Consider the following 13,412-nt stretch of genomic DNA (forward strand, 5'->3'; position numbering starts at 1 on the left):
TGGGCTTGAGATAACAACAAAGCTCACAATTTCAATATTTTAAACACAAAGCCAACAAAAGTAGAGTAAAACAGAGCCATTACTTTTCTCTCATAAAACATTTTTCAGGTAACGGACAGGGCAAATATGCTGTAACGAGATCAGATATTGGCTTTGACAATTCAAGTGGAAATCTGTGAATGGCGGGAAGTGGAAGAAGCATTTGTACGAGTATCTAGAAGCTTCCTGTATTTGCTGCAGACCAACTGCTGCAGTCATCTATTTTGATTTGCTAATAACTTTAATTTAAAGGGGAAACAAAATCAACAAAAAACATGCAGAGACACGTAAAATATGGTCGCTTTAAACTACTAGGAAATGTGTAATAAAATGAAATTATTCTTACCGTGAAGGGGCTGGATCATCTTGCCCCAGACGAGACATAATGTTTATCAGCGTATTTATTCCTGTATCCATGCAAAATAAAAGTCATCATAAATGACAGATCAACCAGTCATAAAACTGTGAGCGGAAAGTTCACAGAGAAATGCGTTGAGAATGACTTAAATCAATAGTGCTCAGAAGCCGGCACTCGTAAAAATATAAGAGCATTTTCTCATCATATGCTTGTAAAACTAGATGGCCTGAAATTTATGTTTCAACTCTGCTCCTTTACTACAGTTAACGCGAACAGCAATTAGATCTGTTTAATCCTATCGTTTTATACAATGCTCTTCAAAGGGTATAAATTACTTGGCCACCGATTCATTTGGGCAAGGGCAACACAAGGCATAATTACTGCAAGGCCAGATTTGCAACAAACAATTACAGGATCAATGCACTCAATTTCCTTTTTTTTTTTTTGCAGTCATGGCCTGAGTTGAGACAAAACAGAAAAAAAATATCATGACACAAATAAAAACATCAGGGATATATAACATTTTTTATAAGCTCATTTTATGCAATTTCCCTAGCACCGGACATTGTTTTCAATGCAGTGTGCACGCACAATCATCCTGTCATTTTCACAACACAGTCCTAAAAGAAATCAAAGGGCATTCCCAATTGTAGATGGCAACCAACATTTATTTGAACAGAAACCGTTGAAACAAGCAACCCTTTAAATTTGAACAACTGCGAAAGGCAAAGTGGGCATACTGCAGACACCTGTGACAAATGCTCACCCTGGGAAAAGTACCAATCAGACAAGGTTTCAACCAATTTGATCACTTCCCTCTTCAAACAGGTTCAGTCTGTGGTCTCCACTGGTAGTCAATAGACATTAGATCAAAATGGCTAAATTGGAAGACAGTCATCTAATACCCATGGGATTTTTAAGAGAATCTGTCACAGCAAAAAAAAAAAAAAAAAAAAAACACCTGTCTCAGCAGCCATTTTCCAACTCACATTCCATGCTAGTTAAAAGATAATGGGGAAAATGTGCTAAAACTGGAGCAGAACCTTGAGCAGCTATGCATAGCAACCAATCAGCTTCTAACTTCAGCTTGTTCAGTTAAAGTGATTCTAAAGGTAGTAATTAAAAAAAAAAAAAATAACAAACATGTTATACTTACCTGCTCTGTGCAATGGTTTTGCACAGAGCAATCCTCCTCTTTTTGCGCTCCTCGTCTGTGGTCCTGGCTCTTCCCCCCTGCCGAGTGCCTCCAATAGTAAGCCTCTTGCTATTGGGGGCACTAGAGCAGGCTCATTCCCGACATTGTCCACATACAGAGCATGTCTTGGCCATGCCCCCTCACTTCTAATTGGCTCATTGACTTTGATTGACAGTAGGTAGTGGGAGCCAATGGCTTCCGCTACTGCTTCAGCAAATTAGGAAGGAGACTCCCTGGAGAGCCGTGGCCTTCGTGCACATTGCTGGATCAGGATGGGGCTCAGGTAAGTATTCAGGGGGGCTGGAGGAGGCTGCTGCACAAACAAGGTTTTTTTTTTTTTTTTTAACCTTTATCCATAGAATAAATTAAAATAAAACACCTTGACTCTTTAGAACCACTTTAAGGACTGTTTGTCCCCTTCCTTTCAGGTTGAAGCTAGAACCATTATAGCTAGAACCCCCCTGGCTGAGGAACAGCTTTTCTCCTGATGCTGTGCGATTGACTAATTCTGCATCAGCCTGCTACATATCAGTATTTCTTTTCTGGGCATTGCTGCAAATCGAGATTGATAGTACCTGTACTTTATGCTTGTTAAAAATTGCAATAGTATTTTATGTATGTATATTTACATACCGATTTTACCTTGATTTGTCTTGGTTTTATTATTGTTCACCATGACCTGAGTACCTTATTTTGTTTCTTTCATGTATAACATATAGAATGACAATAAGAAATATCCCTATGTGGATGTAGCTGCAGACCTACAGTAACTACTTAAAAAAGAAAAAAAAGAAAAAAAAAAAAAACCTTTTTGGCATCATCATTTGAGGTTCAGCTCCACCTTCGGGTCTCATGAACACTGGGAGTTTAGCACAATGCAGAGGGCTCTGGTGTTTAATTACAGGGGTTGGACACAGGTCTCCCAAGCCAGCCCTGTTACCGGCAGCCTGTCGCACTCTATTATAGCTGCTGCAGCTGAATGGATCGATGGATGGATCGTTACAAACGTTTAGGGCAGTATGTGCCCAGGGATGAATGTCTGGAACACAGACTTCAGGCTAAACACCCAGGGTGCATTGGGTCTAATTAGGATTTGCCTAAGCTGGAGTTGGCTATCCTAAAAATAACTTGATCTTGTTTTGAACTGTCTTCCAGCACATCTGTGTTTCTTAAACAGGATGACCATCCAGTCTAGGCAACATGCACTTTTTTTAGAGATTCAAATCAGAACATGAATTACATCTGGTAACTGTGAAATCAAATCATATTTGACAATGTACTGTTCAGTTAATAACTAGTAGTAAATTAGGTAATAACTAATTGTCTAAACAGTCTTGTAGTATCTAGAGGAAAAGAAAGTCCTTCAAGTCGAGGCTTACTGGTATTTGTTTTTCTCTTCCAATAGCTAGTATGTAGTTTAATTACTAATATAAAAACTGTCTGTATAGCATTTTTTTACAGTATTAAATTTTGTATTAGACAAAGTACAAATAAATACTTTATCCCATCTTTCAAGGTGCCCTGTAACGCTAGCAGCGCTGTCAGAAAGGTCCCTCCTACCCAGCACCACAGGTACCAGGGAGATAGCTGCTTTGCTAGCAAGAGCCTGTTTCTAGTACCCACCATTTGCCCAAGGCTAGCACAGACACAAGGCATGCAGAGGGAGGTGAGGCCAATACATTATACTACAGTGGGGAAAACAATTATTTGGTTCCCTGCAGATTTTGTAAGTTTGCCCACTTACAAAGAAAAATGGGACTTGTGACTTACCGTAAAATCCATTTCTCTGATGTTCATTGATGGACACAGCTCCTGATTCTTCTTAACCATTGAGTCATACCACCCCCTACAGGAGTAAGACACTAGGCAGGAAAAAGCTTGAAAAGCTTGAATACGCCTATGGGCTGTCCCAGGGGGTATACACCCACTCTCAGTTACAGGCACTCATTTTTTTTACAAGCAGTGTCCGAAGAAACCCAACTCCACAGAGGGGTGGGTGCTGTGTCCGCCAATGAACAACAGAGAAATGGATTTTATGGTAACTCAAAAATCCCATTTTCTCTTTCGTTCATTGACGGACACAGCTCCTGATTCTTCTTAACCATTGGGATGTCCCAAAACATGAGGGGTGGGAAAAAAGCAGAAAAAAATTCCCAAGGCTAACCATAGCCAACCAGGTAATATGGAGCTCAACCATAAACAACTGGAGCTTACCTGAAAAAAAAAAACAAAACAATACACCCTCAAAGAGGACCAGGTCCTCTGAACAGCAGCCAGCAAAACCTTGCAGCCAAAAGAAGAATCCGCAGATGCCAAAACATCCACTTTAGAAAATTTTTGTAAAAATGTGCATCGACGACCAGGTGGCCGCCTTGCAAACCTGCGTCACTGATGCTTAATGACAGAAGCCCAGGAGACATTAAGTGATCTAGTAGAGTGCTCCTTGACAAGGAAAGGAGGAACCTGATCCCTGATGTAATAGGCCTGAACCCCCATCTATCTGATCAATCTGGAAATGGTCGCAGAAGAAGCGGAAAAACCTTTGTGAGGTCCATCTGTGAGCACAAACAGAGTCTGACTTTCTAAAAGACCCCGTAGCTGCCAGGTACACCCTAATTGCCCGGACCACATTCAAGGCATGCAAGGCTATTTCCTTCGGATGTTTTGCCTTGGACACAGGAAAGGCGACACAATGTCTTCATTCAAATGACAGTCAGAGACAACCTTAGGAAGGCATGACGGACAGGGAAGCACCGCCTAATCCTTGTGAATCACCAATAAGGTGAACAACGAGATGACGTCGCCAGTTCCGACACCCTGCGCACAGAGGTGATAGCCACTAAAAAAGATCACCTTTTGGGGCAGCGCAAGCAGGGAATACTCCCGAATATTTTCAAAGAGGGCTTCTATAGAGCTGAAAGCACCACATTAGGATCCCAGGGGGGCAACAGAGCCCACACCGAAGGAACCAAATTTCGAACACCCTAAAGATAGGTACGCATCAGGGAGTGCGAGGCCAAAGGTCGTTGGAAAAAGACCGCCAAACACGATACCTGGCCCTTGATGGTACTCAAGGCCAATTTCTGTTCAACCCCCCATTGAAGGAAGGTTAGGATCTGATTCACTGAGAAGGAGCGAGGATGAATCCCAAGAGACTCACACAACGCAATGTACGTCATCCACGTACAATGGTAGATCTTCCTAGAAGTAGCTTTCCTAGGTTTCAACAGCATAGAAATCACTGACTCAGACATACCTCCATTCTTCAGCACCTGGAAGTCAACAGCCAAGCTGTCAAAGCCAGCGACTGTAAAGCAGGATGGAACATCGGTCCTAGGGACAGCAAATCCTCCCTGAGAGGAAGTCCCCAAGGAGCATCGGCCACCAGCCGTACCCGATCAGCGTACCAAGACTGGACAGGTCAGTCTGGATGGAATCCCTTTTGCTTTGATCCTGCACAGGAGTCGTGGCAGTAATTTGAGAGGGCTGTAACGAATCAGTCAGCGCAGCTTAGAATGCCAGCTGCTTACCGAGCCGCCAGGACACTACTTGTGCCCTCTTGGCGATTGACATAGACCACGGGGGTGGCATTGTCCAAATGAATTTGCACTGGACACCCCTGAAGACGAATTGTCCAATGAGCCAGAGAAAGGCTGATCACTCAAATTTCCAGAACATTAATCAGCAGTCTGGACTCTGCCAGAGTCAAGACCCCCTGAGCACATCTGTGCTGAGGACGCCTCCCCACCAAGACAGGATGGCATCCGTGGTGACAACCGCCCAGTACAGGAGGAGAAAGGATTTTCCCTGTCGAAGTGCCAGAGAATGAAGCCACCCCTAGAGGCCGTGGATCCTTGTCCCATTTCCCCAGAATCTCTTTAGCAGAGATCTTGTGTGGAATGTGCAAACAGGCGGCCTCAAAGGTGGACACAATCAGGCCCAGCACCCGCATGCAAGCCCAGAGGGTTGACCGTCTGCTGAACAACAGAAGCTGAATTGTCTCCTGCGATGTCTGGAGTTTTGTCAGAAGAAGAAACACGCTGGCTGATGCCAAATCCAGAATCAGACTCAGATAGTCCAGTTTTCGTGGACAGAACCAAAGCAGACTTCTGAAGGTTCAGAATCCAACCAAACTCCCTCAGAATTCGCAGAGCAATCTCCAGTTGTCCATCAAAGCAGTCAGAGACTCTGCTCACAGAAGAAGATTGTCCAGGTACCCCAGTACCGCGATCCCTCGCTGACTCAAACAATGGCAGCACCGGGGCCAACACTTTTGTGAAGACCCGAGGAGCGAAGGTTAGACCAAAGGGCCACACCACAAACTGATAATGCTCCTCGCCCACGGCAAAATGAAGGAAACTTTGATGACCGGCACATGTTAGAATGTACAGATAGAAGCGACAAGAAATCGCCCTGACGTAGGGACGCCACTACCGTGTGAATGGACTCCACGCGGAAATTCTGTACTCGCACAAGAAGCTAAGGGCCTTGAGGTCCAGAATTGGACATATCTTGCATTCCTTCCTGGGAACTGTAATGAGGGTTGAGTAAAAACCCCTGAAAACGTTCCAAAATCGGAACCAGAACAATCACCCCTTGAAGGAGCAAGTCTTGCACTACCCCAAAGAGACCCATAAGTGATCTGGGGACAAGTGCAGGTTGGAAGGGAAGAACTTTTCGGAGGGTAAGACTGAACTCGATTTCGTAGCCTGACCGAATAACTTTGTGGACCCACGTGCCCGATACCAGGGATGTCCATGGATTCGTAAACCAGCGAAGATGTCCCCCTACCCCTGATAAGGGTGAGGGTGCCCATTCATGCAGAGGCCTTGTCCCTAGGTCTGGAACAGCCTGTTTGTGGCTTGCTAAACCAGGTCCTCTTGGAACCTCTGGTGGAGGCCCTGACTTTTGATCCCTTGTCTTGAGAACCTGAGGGATGAAAAAATCTCTTATGAGCCAAGGAGAATGGCCTGCATCTACGACGGGGCTCCTTGCCCTTGGTAGCCAGCGGAAGAAGAGTACTCTTCCCCCCTGTGGGACCCTTAACAATGCCACCCAAGGAAGCTCCAAACAGGTGATACCCTACAAGGGGAAGATCAGATAAGGCAAAGATAGGAAAAAATTCCATTTAAAAAATAAAAAATCGCCAGGACCAGGGATCCCAGCAAAGAACTAGGTCCTTACTTCTGACTAGGCAGAAAAAAGAGGGCCTATAGCTAAGAGTGGGTGTATACCCCCCTGGGACTGCCCATAGGCATAGTGTCTTATTCCTGTAGGGGGCAGTATAACCCAATGGTTAAGAAGTATCAGGAGCTGTGTCTGTCAAAGAATGAAAGAGAAAGAAGAGTTATAATTTTTACCTTAGGTGTATTTTAAATGAGAGAGAGAATAGCAACCAAAAATCCAGAAAAAGAAAAAAACACATGGTACAAATGTTATAAATTGAGTTGCAGTTCAGTGAGTAAATTAGGTATTTGAATCCCAAGCAAAACATGACTTAGTACTTGGTGGAAAAACCCTTGTTGGCAAGCACAGAGATAAGATGTTTCTTGTAGTTGGTGACCAGGTTTGCAGTTGTCTTCATTACAGATTTCTTCTTTCTTAAGGTTTCTTGGCAGCTCATAGGTTTAGCTTCCTCCCTAAATTGTCTATAGGATTAAGGTCTGGAGACTGGCTAGACTACTCCATGACCTTAATCTGCTTCTTCTTAAGCTACACCTTTCTTGCCTTGCCGCTATGCTTTGGATCATTGTCATGCTGAAAGACCTATTCATGACCTCTAGAGTGTTCTGGCTGAGGGAAGAAGGTTCTCATACAAGATTTTACAATACATGGCCTTGTCCATTGGCCCCTCAATGCCGCAAAGTCAGTCTGTACCTTTAGCAGACAAAGCATAATGTTTCCAACTCCGTGCTTGACTGAAGGGATTTTCTTAGGGTCATATTCCTCCAAATATGGTGAGTCCCTCCTCCTCAAGAAGGCACATGTACAGTCATGCCAATGATGTTTACCTGTACCCTTTTTTCATTTTAGAAAAGCCTTACCACTTACCCCTAAAGAAGAAACTGTTTTCCAAATGTGTTTGGTCTTTCTTCTGTCTATATATATAGATGATAGTGATTATTTCTGTAAACCCAGCAATAGTACTATCTTTAACCGCACTGGTATTTTACTGCACACAAATGTTCTTTTTTATATATGTGTTACTTAAGTATATTTTATAAAAGTTTAAACTATGTTATCTATCTATGCCCTAAAAAATCCAATTAGAGGGTGTTGCGTCTAGACAGTCTAGTTACCAGGGATGTGGGCATTGTTCTCCATTCCCCTTTAATGCCATATATACATGAACAGTCATGCCAGTGGACATCTAAATGATTCGGAGAAGGATTGGGAGAAAGTGCTCTGGTCAGATGAGACAAAATTGAGATCTTTGGAATTACCTCGACTCACTGTATATGGAGGAAGAAAAATGCTATCTATGACCCTAAGAACACCATTGCTACAGTCAAGCAAGGAGGTGGAAACATGATGCTTTGGGGCCATTTCTTTGCTAAAGGTACAGGGCGACTTTGCTGCATTGAGGCGCCAATGGACAGGGCCATGTATTGTAAATATCTTAGATGGGAACCTTCTTCCCTCAGCTAGAACACTGAAGATGGGTCTTCCAGCATGACAATGACCCAAAACTTACCGCCAAGGCAACAAAGAAGTGGCTCAAGAAGAAGCACATCAAGGTCATAGAGTGGCTTAGTCAGTCACAAGACCTTAATCCTATAGAACATTTATGAAGGGAGGTGAAACTTTGAGATGCCAAGAGACAGCCAATAAACCTTAAGGATTTAGAGAAGATCTGTAAAGAAGAGTGAACCAAATTCCCTCCGGAGATGTGTGCAAACCTGAACACCAACTATAATAAACGTCTTATCTCTGTGCTTGCCAACAAGGGCTTCTCCACAAAGTACTAAGTCATGTTTTGCTTGGGGATCAAATACTTATTTTACTCACTGAACTGCAACTTAATTTATAGCATTTGTTTTATGCGTTTTTCTGGATTTTTGGTTGATATTCTGTCTCAATCATTTAAAATAAACCTAATAAAAATTTATAGGCCATTAATTTCTTTGTGGGCAAACTTACAAAACCTGTACGGGATCAAATAAATATTTTCCCCACTGTATGTTCCATCTGGAACTAAATACTGTTAAAAAAAAAGTATTACATCTGCTTTAATGCTCAGAGGGAAAGGCAGTCCTTTAAGCAATGGTTTCCCAGAAACATGGCTCTCTTTTCTTGAGTGCTGAAGGATGACTTCTCAAGAGTCCAGGGGCTTTTATAGAATTCATCTTTTTGCAGGTTCAATTTATATCAATTATTGGCCCTTTGTTTGTAGTGTTCTTGTTTTACACAGTGCAAATTAAAATATCAATTATAATTATGTAAAATGTTCATAAATGTAAGTATTAATTGAAAGATGTATTTTGCCTAAGTGCATCCTTTTATCTTTGTCACTGCTTTTAAGGGGAGAATGATGATGAGGAAACAGAGAGGTAGATTAATGGGTGGTGCAGGAGACCATAGTTAGCAGGTTCAGTTTTCGTGTTGCATAGGTAATTGTAAATGGGATAAATAGACGATCATATTAAAAATGTACAAAAATATATTTAAACACAACCTTCATTTGCAGTAATTTAGGAACGTGTTTACATATTCAGGGAGAGTCTAAAGCAAGCCATAGATTATGCAACTTTCTTTCCTTCAACCACAGGTTGAGGAAAAGAAAATCGCTAAATTCCACCATCAACACAGTCAGTGTTGATAGGGGAATTCCCTCTTGCTGTGTAATTGTATTCTGGCAGTGGGAGGTTTTCCCACTGTCAGAATACAATGTTCACTGCTGGTGGCTATAGTCACTGGCAGTGATCATACAATAAAAACCCGACAGGCTAGTTTTAAAGAATTTGATTGATAGATCAACTTCTGTACAACCAGCCTGCCCATAGATGGATCGAAATTCAGCTGATTCTTGCTGAACCGGCTAAATGTCTATCTGTTTATTGCCAGCCTTGTGTTACATGGGGCCCCATACACTACAAATTGGTATAATACCAACACAAAAAGCAAGAAAACACCACTTTCTTACTAGCCATGCTGTCCTATTTACAAAGACATAAAAAAGAAGCCTTGCATATAGAAGTCTTCCACTAACTTGTTATTCTTTATTACTGACTTAATACCAAACAGATACGAAGATGCCTTAGTGATACAGTTGTACAAAACCAGTGAATCCATGTTGTCACGTTGGTGAAACATGCAAAGTACACATAGTATTTTGTTCTACGTTCTGCTTCACACTGAAGTATGTGAGAAAGTGTGGACAGAAAAAACACTTCGCTTTCCCAATGCATAAAAAGTGGGTGTTTGTCTGGGGAATGGGATATTTATTTGTTTACAAGGCATAAAGAATTAGGTGAATGGAGCACGGGGAAGGGGAAGCAGGGTTCATATCAAAAGAGGTGTCTATGGTACACTGTAAGCTACAATGAATCCTAATGAAAAGAACTGAAAACCCAGCTGAAGATGCATGCCCCCTCACACACTCAGGACAGCGCTCTGTGAAGCCAGACTACTGGCACACAACTAAGGACAGCTATAACTAGATAGACAAGAGACACACTAATTTAATATATCCACAGATTTCTGCACAGAAAAAAAAAATGAACATAGCTCAGGATTTTGCTTGTCTGTTTACTGAGCAGTAGAAATGCAGAAAAGAAGGCCACACATGATCTGTGCAGTAAGGAAAAACTCATTTTACAAAATGTTTGAAGGTAAAATACTACATAGCTATAAGACTTCCAAGTAAGGATGAGATCAGGCATGTTTGAATACTAGTTCGAACCCGCTCGAGCCATCCCACTTCGGGTCATGTATATGCACGACTGTGGGGAATTTCTCAGACATTAAACATTGTCAGTCAACAGTAATAGCTTAGGTGGGTTCGAGACTAGTATCTAAACATGCCTGAGGTCATCCCTACTTGCTACGCTAACAAACGTACAAATGCAGCTTAAAGGATAATATACACAACTTTTGAACTGCGCCAGTGAAAAAGTCAAGTACACTCGATCTTATAAAAAAAGTTTCAACTGTGGCTGTAGTTAGTCTTTTTAGAAGGTATGCAGGATAGTTCAATCCCTGGGGTTAGTGGAGATGGATGGTGGAGGTGGCTGCAGGCTTCATACAGAGCTAGAGGGACTCTGCAACAGACAAAAAGGGGTAGGAGAAGAAAAGCAGCACTACCTCAGTGTAGATTAAAATGGTGATGGTTCATCTGCAACACTGTTGGGATGTTAGGGAAGTACACTGTGGCGGCCGTGGTCCTGGCTGTGCCGGTGGAGTCCGACACTTCCTGTGTTTCTGACAGCGTTCAGTATCCAGGCTTACATCCAATAGTGGCAGGGGGGTGCTCGCGTTCGGAGCATGCGTGCTAGGACCACGGCCCCCACAGTCTACTTCCCTAACATCCCTACAGTGTTGCAGATGGACCATCACAATTTGCTGATCAACTATTTCCTCTGTGTGAGTTACTACATTGTTTTTATGTAATAAATAACCTTTTAATCTGAGGTGGCGCTGCTTTTCTTCTCCTACAGCTTAAAGGATAAGTTCACCTTTGGGAACATGTTACATGTTCCACCAATTTTTAGGATGGAACATGTAACATGTTCCTAATACTGCAGTTGCTGTCTGATCCCCTCCCCCCTGTGACAGCAGTACGAGGAGAAGATCTTTATACTAGCTGTCAGTTTTTGAAATCAGCTCCGCCCACACAACCGCATCATTCATTCACAGAGTTCTGTGAATGAATTAACTACAAGTACCAACATCCTTTGTAGATGTCAGCTTGAAGTTCTCAATGAACTACCACAGTGCTTATAAATTATTCCTGTCAGTGAGGAGACCCTGATGGCATCAGTGATCTCCTGATCGCTGGTGCAATGCTTTACAGCAGGGGAAGGCAACCTTAAAGAGGTGGAGATCAACCTGAACAACATAGAAGTCAAAGATCACCAGGCTTAGTGTTGCGTGCTCACACCTGATTTAAACCTCTAATTGCTGTACTACCATATCCCAATCATGTGCATTGCACGTCAATCATGGGTTTGAAATCAGGTGGTGAGGAGGCAACACACTAAGATCACTTTTCAAAGCAGAAGTGCCTTCTGTAATTGTGAATAAGCCCTTAGGTGCATTCGGCAGCAGCACCCTATAGGGCTCATTCACACATAAATTTAGGTGGCAGGGCACTTGCAGAGTGGCCTCATTCACTTGAATGGGTTATGCTTGGCAGGTTCTACACCCACCAACCAACTAACCATGGCAGGACGTATACAGTATCTCACGAAAGTGAGCACACACCTCACATTTTTGTAAATATTTTACAAACACTGCAGAAATGACACTTTGCTACAATATAAAGTAATGTGTGTACAGCTTGTATAACAGTGTAAATTTGCTGTCCCCTCAAAATAATTCAACACACATCCATTAATGTCTACATTGCTGGAAACAAAAGTGAGAACACCCCTCAGTGTATATGTCCAAATTGGGCCTAATTAGCCATTTTACCTCACCAATGTCATGTGACTCGTGTTACAAGGTCTCAGGTGTGAATGGGGAGCAGGTGTGTTCAATTTGGTGTTATCGCTCTCACTCTCTCATACTGGTCACTGGAAGTTCAACATGGCACCTCTTGGTAAAGAACTCTCTGAGGATCTGGAAAAAAACAATTGTTCTGCTACATAATGATGGCCTATGCTATAAGAAGATGGCCAAGACCATGAAACTGAGCTGCATCATGGTGGCCAAGACCATACAGCGGTTTCCCAGACAGGTTCCCCACAGAACAGGCCTCACCATGGTCGATCAAATAGGTTGAGTGCACGTACTTAGTGTCATATCCAGAAGTTGTCTTTGGGAAATAGACATATGAGTGCTCCAGCATTGCTGCAGAGGTTGAAGGGGTGGGGGGTCAGCCTGTCAGTGCCCAGACCATACGCCGCACACTGCATCAAATTGGTCTAGCATGGCTGTCCTTCCAGATAGAAGCCTTTTCTAAAGATGATGCACGAGAAAGCTCGCAAACAGTTTGTTGAAGACAAGCAGACTAAGGACATGGAATACTGGAACCATGTCCTGTTGTCTGATGAGACCAAGATAAACTTTTTTGGTTCAGATGGTGTCAAGTGTGTGTGGCAAAACCAGGTGAGGAGTACAAAGACAAGTGTGTCTTGCCTGCAGTCAAGCATTGTGGTGGGAGTGTCATGGTCTGAGGCTGCATGAGTGTTGCCGGCAATGAGGAGCTACAGTTCATTGAGGGAACCAAGAATTCCAACATGTACTGTGACATACTGAAGCAAAGCATGATCCCCTCCCTTTGGAGACTGGGCCGCAGGGCAGTACTCCAACATTATATCGACCCCAAACACACCTCCAAGACGACCACTGCCTTGCTAAAGAAGCTGAGGGTAAAGGGGATGGACTGGCCAAGCATGTCTCCAGACCTAAACCCTATTGAGCATTTGTGAGGCATCCTCAAACGGAAGGAGGAGGAGCGCAAGGTTTCTAACATCCACCAGCTCCGTGATGTCATCATGGAGGAGTGGAAGAGGACTCCAGTGGCAACCTGTGAAGCTCTGGTGAACTCCATGCCCAAGAGGGTTAAGGCAGTGCTGGAAAATAATGGTGGCCACACAAAATATAGACACTTTGGGCCCAATTTTGAACATTTTCACTTAGAGGTGTACTCACTTTTGT

At 43.0% G+C, this 13,412-nt stretch overlaps 1 protein-coding gene across 1 annotated transcript in view; it reads right to left on the bottom strand.

The window, feature by feature from the left end:
• Positions 1-13,412, bottom strand: part of DROSHA (drosha ribonuclease III) — a 649,328-nt gene that overhangs the window by 179,407 nt on the left and 456,509 nt on the right. Inside the window, exon 19 of the mRNA XM_082259249.1 lies at positions 386-446. Coding sequence (XP_082115375.1) covers positions 386-446 — 61 coding nt within the window. The remainder of the gene's footprint in view (positions 1-385; positions 447-13,412) is intronic.

This window comes from Pelophylax lessonae, assembly GCF_965119305.1.
Source record: "Pelophylax lessonae genome assembly, chromosome: 5".
NCBI lineage: Eukaryota > Metazoa > Chordata > Amphibia > Anura > Ranidae > Pelophylax > Pelophylax lessonae.